This window comes from Coregonus lavaretus (assembly GCF_964263955.1).
Source record: "Coregonus lavaretus genome assembly, contig: HAP1_SCAFFOLD_1287, whole genome shotgun sequence".
In the NCBI taxonomy this organism is placed as follows: Eukaryota; Metazoa; Chordata; class Actinopteri; order Salmoniformes; family Salmonidae; genus Coregonus; species Coregonus lavaretus.
The window spans coordinates 22,770-25,000 of NW_028161555.1; the positions used below are offsets into that span (position 1 = coordinate 22,770).

At 54.6% G+C, this 2,231-nt stretch overlaps 2 protein-coding genes across 2 annotated transcripts; both read right to left on the reverse strand.

Annotated features, from left to right (window-relative positions):
• Nucleotides 1-231: 231 nt before the first annotated feature.
• On the reverse strand, nucleotides 232-618 carry LOC311120412 (histone H2A; the record flags this gene model as incomplete). Its single annotated transcript, XM_084195010.1, has 1 exon — nucleotides 232-618. One exon carries the CDS (start codon nucleotides 616-618, stop codon nucleotides 232-234), a length of 387 nt encoding a protein of 128 aa, XP_084051136.1.
• Nucleotides 619-1,415: 797 nt separating this feature from the next.
• Nucleotides 1,416-2,039, reverse strand: LOC311120413 (histone H1; the record flags this gene model as incomplete). Its single annotated transcript, XM_084195011.1, has 1 exon — nucleotides 1,416-2,039. One exon carries the CDS (start codon nucleotides 2,037-2,039, stop codon nucleotides 1,416-1,418), a length of 624 nt encoding a protein of 207 aa, XP_084051137.1.
• Nucleotides 2,040-2,231: the final 192 nt, after the last annotated feature.

Below are 2,231 nucleotides of genomic sequence, written 5' to 3' on the forward strand. Positions count from 1 at the left end.
TATAGGCACGTTGTAATCTAATGCTAGCCTGCTATGGCAAACGAGGCCTAGTAGGTGTTGTTGTTCATGGAAGGCCTCATGTGGGCACAGAATGTCGAAATAGTTGTGTATACACCCACTCAATGTGTAGCGGTCATAGAAAGGTACTTTGCGCTTTTGGAGAGCTAGGTGGTTGGCTCTTAAAAGAGCCTTTGGGGGTTGAGTAGTCAAGTTGAAGTCGCAGTAGCGAATTTACTTGGCTTTGACTGCCTTCTCGGTCTTCTTGGGGAGTAGCACTGCCTGGATGTTGGGCAACACACCACCCTGAGCGATGGTCACACCGCCGAGCAGTTTGTTCAGTTCCTCGTCGTTACGGACGGCCAGCTGCAGGTGACGGGGGATGATACGAGTCTTCTTGTTGTCACGGGCAGCGTTGCCGGCCAACTCCAGGATCTCAGCAGTCAGGTACTCGAGCACGGCGGCCAGGTAGACTGGTGCGCCAGCGCCCACACGCTCGGCGTAGTTGCCTTTGCGCAGTAGCCTGTGCACACGGCCCACGGGGAACTGGAGCCCGGCACGGGATGAACGGGTCTTTGCCTTCGCCCTGGCCTTGCCTCCGGTTTTGCCTCTTCCGCTCATATTGGTATCTTGAGAAAGTCACAGAAAGTCTGAATGAGCCGCTCGCCACTTCGAGAGCCGTACTTATACCTCGCCACAAGAGGCAACGATTGGCCACCGGGCCGGTGTGGCCTTATCCAATTGGAGCGAGGGACAGACAGACAGACAGCCCTAAGCCGGTTCCCACCCACAGGCAGCGAGTGAGAGGCTACTTTGTGTCCCTCCGACTTTGTTACTTTGTGTCATTTCGCGTGAGCGCCAAAATGTCCGACATGAAATCCTCACATTATTTCTCTCCAAATGGGAAACAAACAGCTGGTGAGGGTGCACTCTTGAGTTTGAAATCGAAGCCACTATAGTATTGTTATTACATGGCACTTGTAACACATCACAGCAGCCTGCCTCTGAACGGGAATAGCCCAGTGGCTCATATATAAATATGGCTGTTGAGGGTGCACTCGTGAGTTTGAATTCGAAGCCACTATAGTATTGTTATTACATGGCACTTGTAACACATCACAGCAGCCTGCCTCTGAACGGGAATAGCCCAGTGGCTCATATACAAATGGCTGGTGAGGGTGCACTCGTGAGGTCGAATTTCTAAGCCATTTTGGCCCTCTATTATATTCCTCTCCCTTCGCACACACCCAGAGTGGGACGATGTTGTGTGCGTAAAAGTAGCCTAGTGTGCGTAATTTCTTTTTCACGACAGATAGTACATGGAAATCAATGCGCTTTCTATGGAAAGAGGTGGGTGGCTCTTAAAAGAGCCTTTTGTGGTACAACATGTGTCGAGTAGAACACTGTTTGTAATAGGTTTACTTCTTCTTGGGGGCTGCCTTCTTGGCCTTGGCTGCCTTGGGCTTGGCGGCTTTGGGCTTGGCTGCCTTTGTAGCCTTCTTGGGGCTCTTGGCCGCCTTCTTGGCCGCTGCGGCGGGCTTCTTCACCTTCTTGGGGCTCTTGGCGGCCTTTTTGGGTGTAGCGGGCTTCTTGGCCTTCTTGGGGGACTTCTTTGCGGCGACGGCCTTCTTGGCTGCTACCTTCTTGGGCTTCTTCGCCGCGGCGGGCTTCTTGGCGGCCACCTTCTTTACTTTGGGAACTGCGGTTTTCTTGGCGGGCTTCTTTGCCTCGACGGCTTTCTTGTTGAGCTTGAAGGAGCCGGATGCACCGGTGCCCTTGGTCTGGACCAGGGTGCCCTTGGTGACGAGGCTCTTGACTGCGATCTTGACGCGGGAGTTGTTCTTCTCCACGTCGTAGCCGCCTGCCGCCAGCGTCTTCTTGAGCGCGGCCAGGGACACGCCGCTCCTCTCCTTGGAGGCGGTCACAGCCTTGACGATGAGTTCTCCTACGCTGGGTCCCGCTTTCTTGGGCTTGGCTGCTGCCTTCTTCTTGGGTGCCTTGGCCGGCGCTGCGGCTGCGGGTGCTGGTGCGACTTCTGCCATGTCTGTCTGTCTGTCTGTCTGTCGTTTGGTCCGGTACACACACACACACACACGGTCTGCGAGGAGTAGTTTGCTGTAGACGCTGCTCTGCGCTATTGAAGCTCCACACCGAGCAGGGGGCTGGCCTTAAACGCGACATGAGAACCATGTAGACTCAAGGCAACCAGCTCGGCTTCTCTGGGCTGGCCAAAT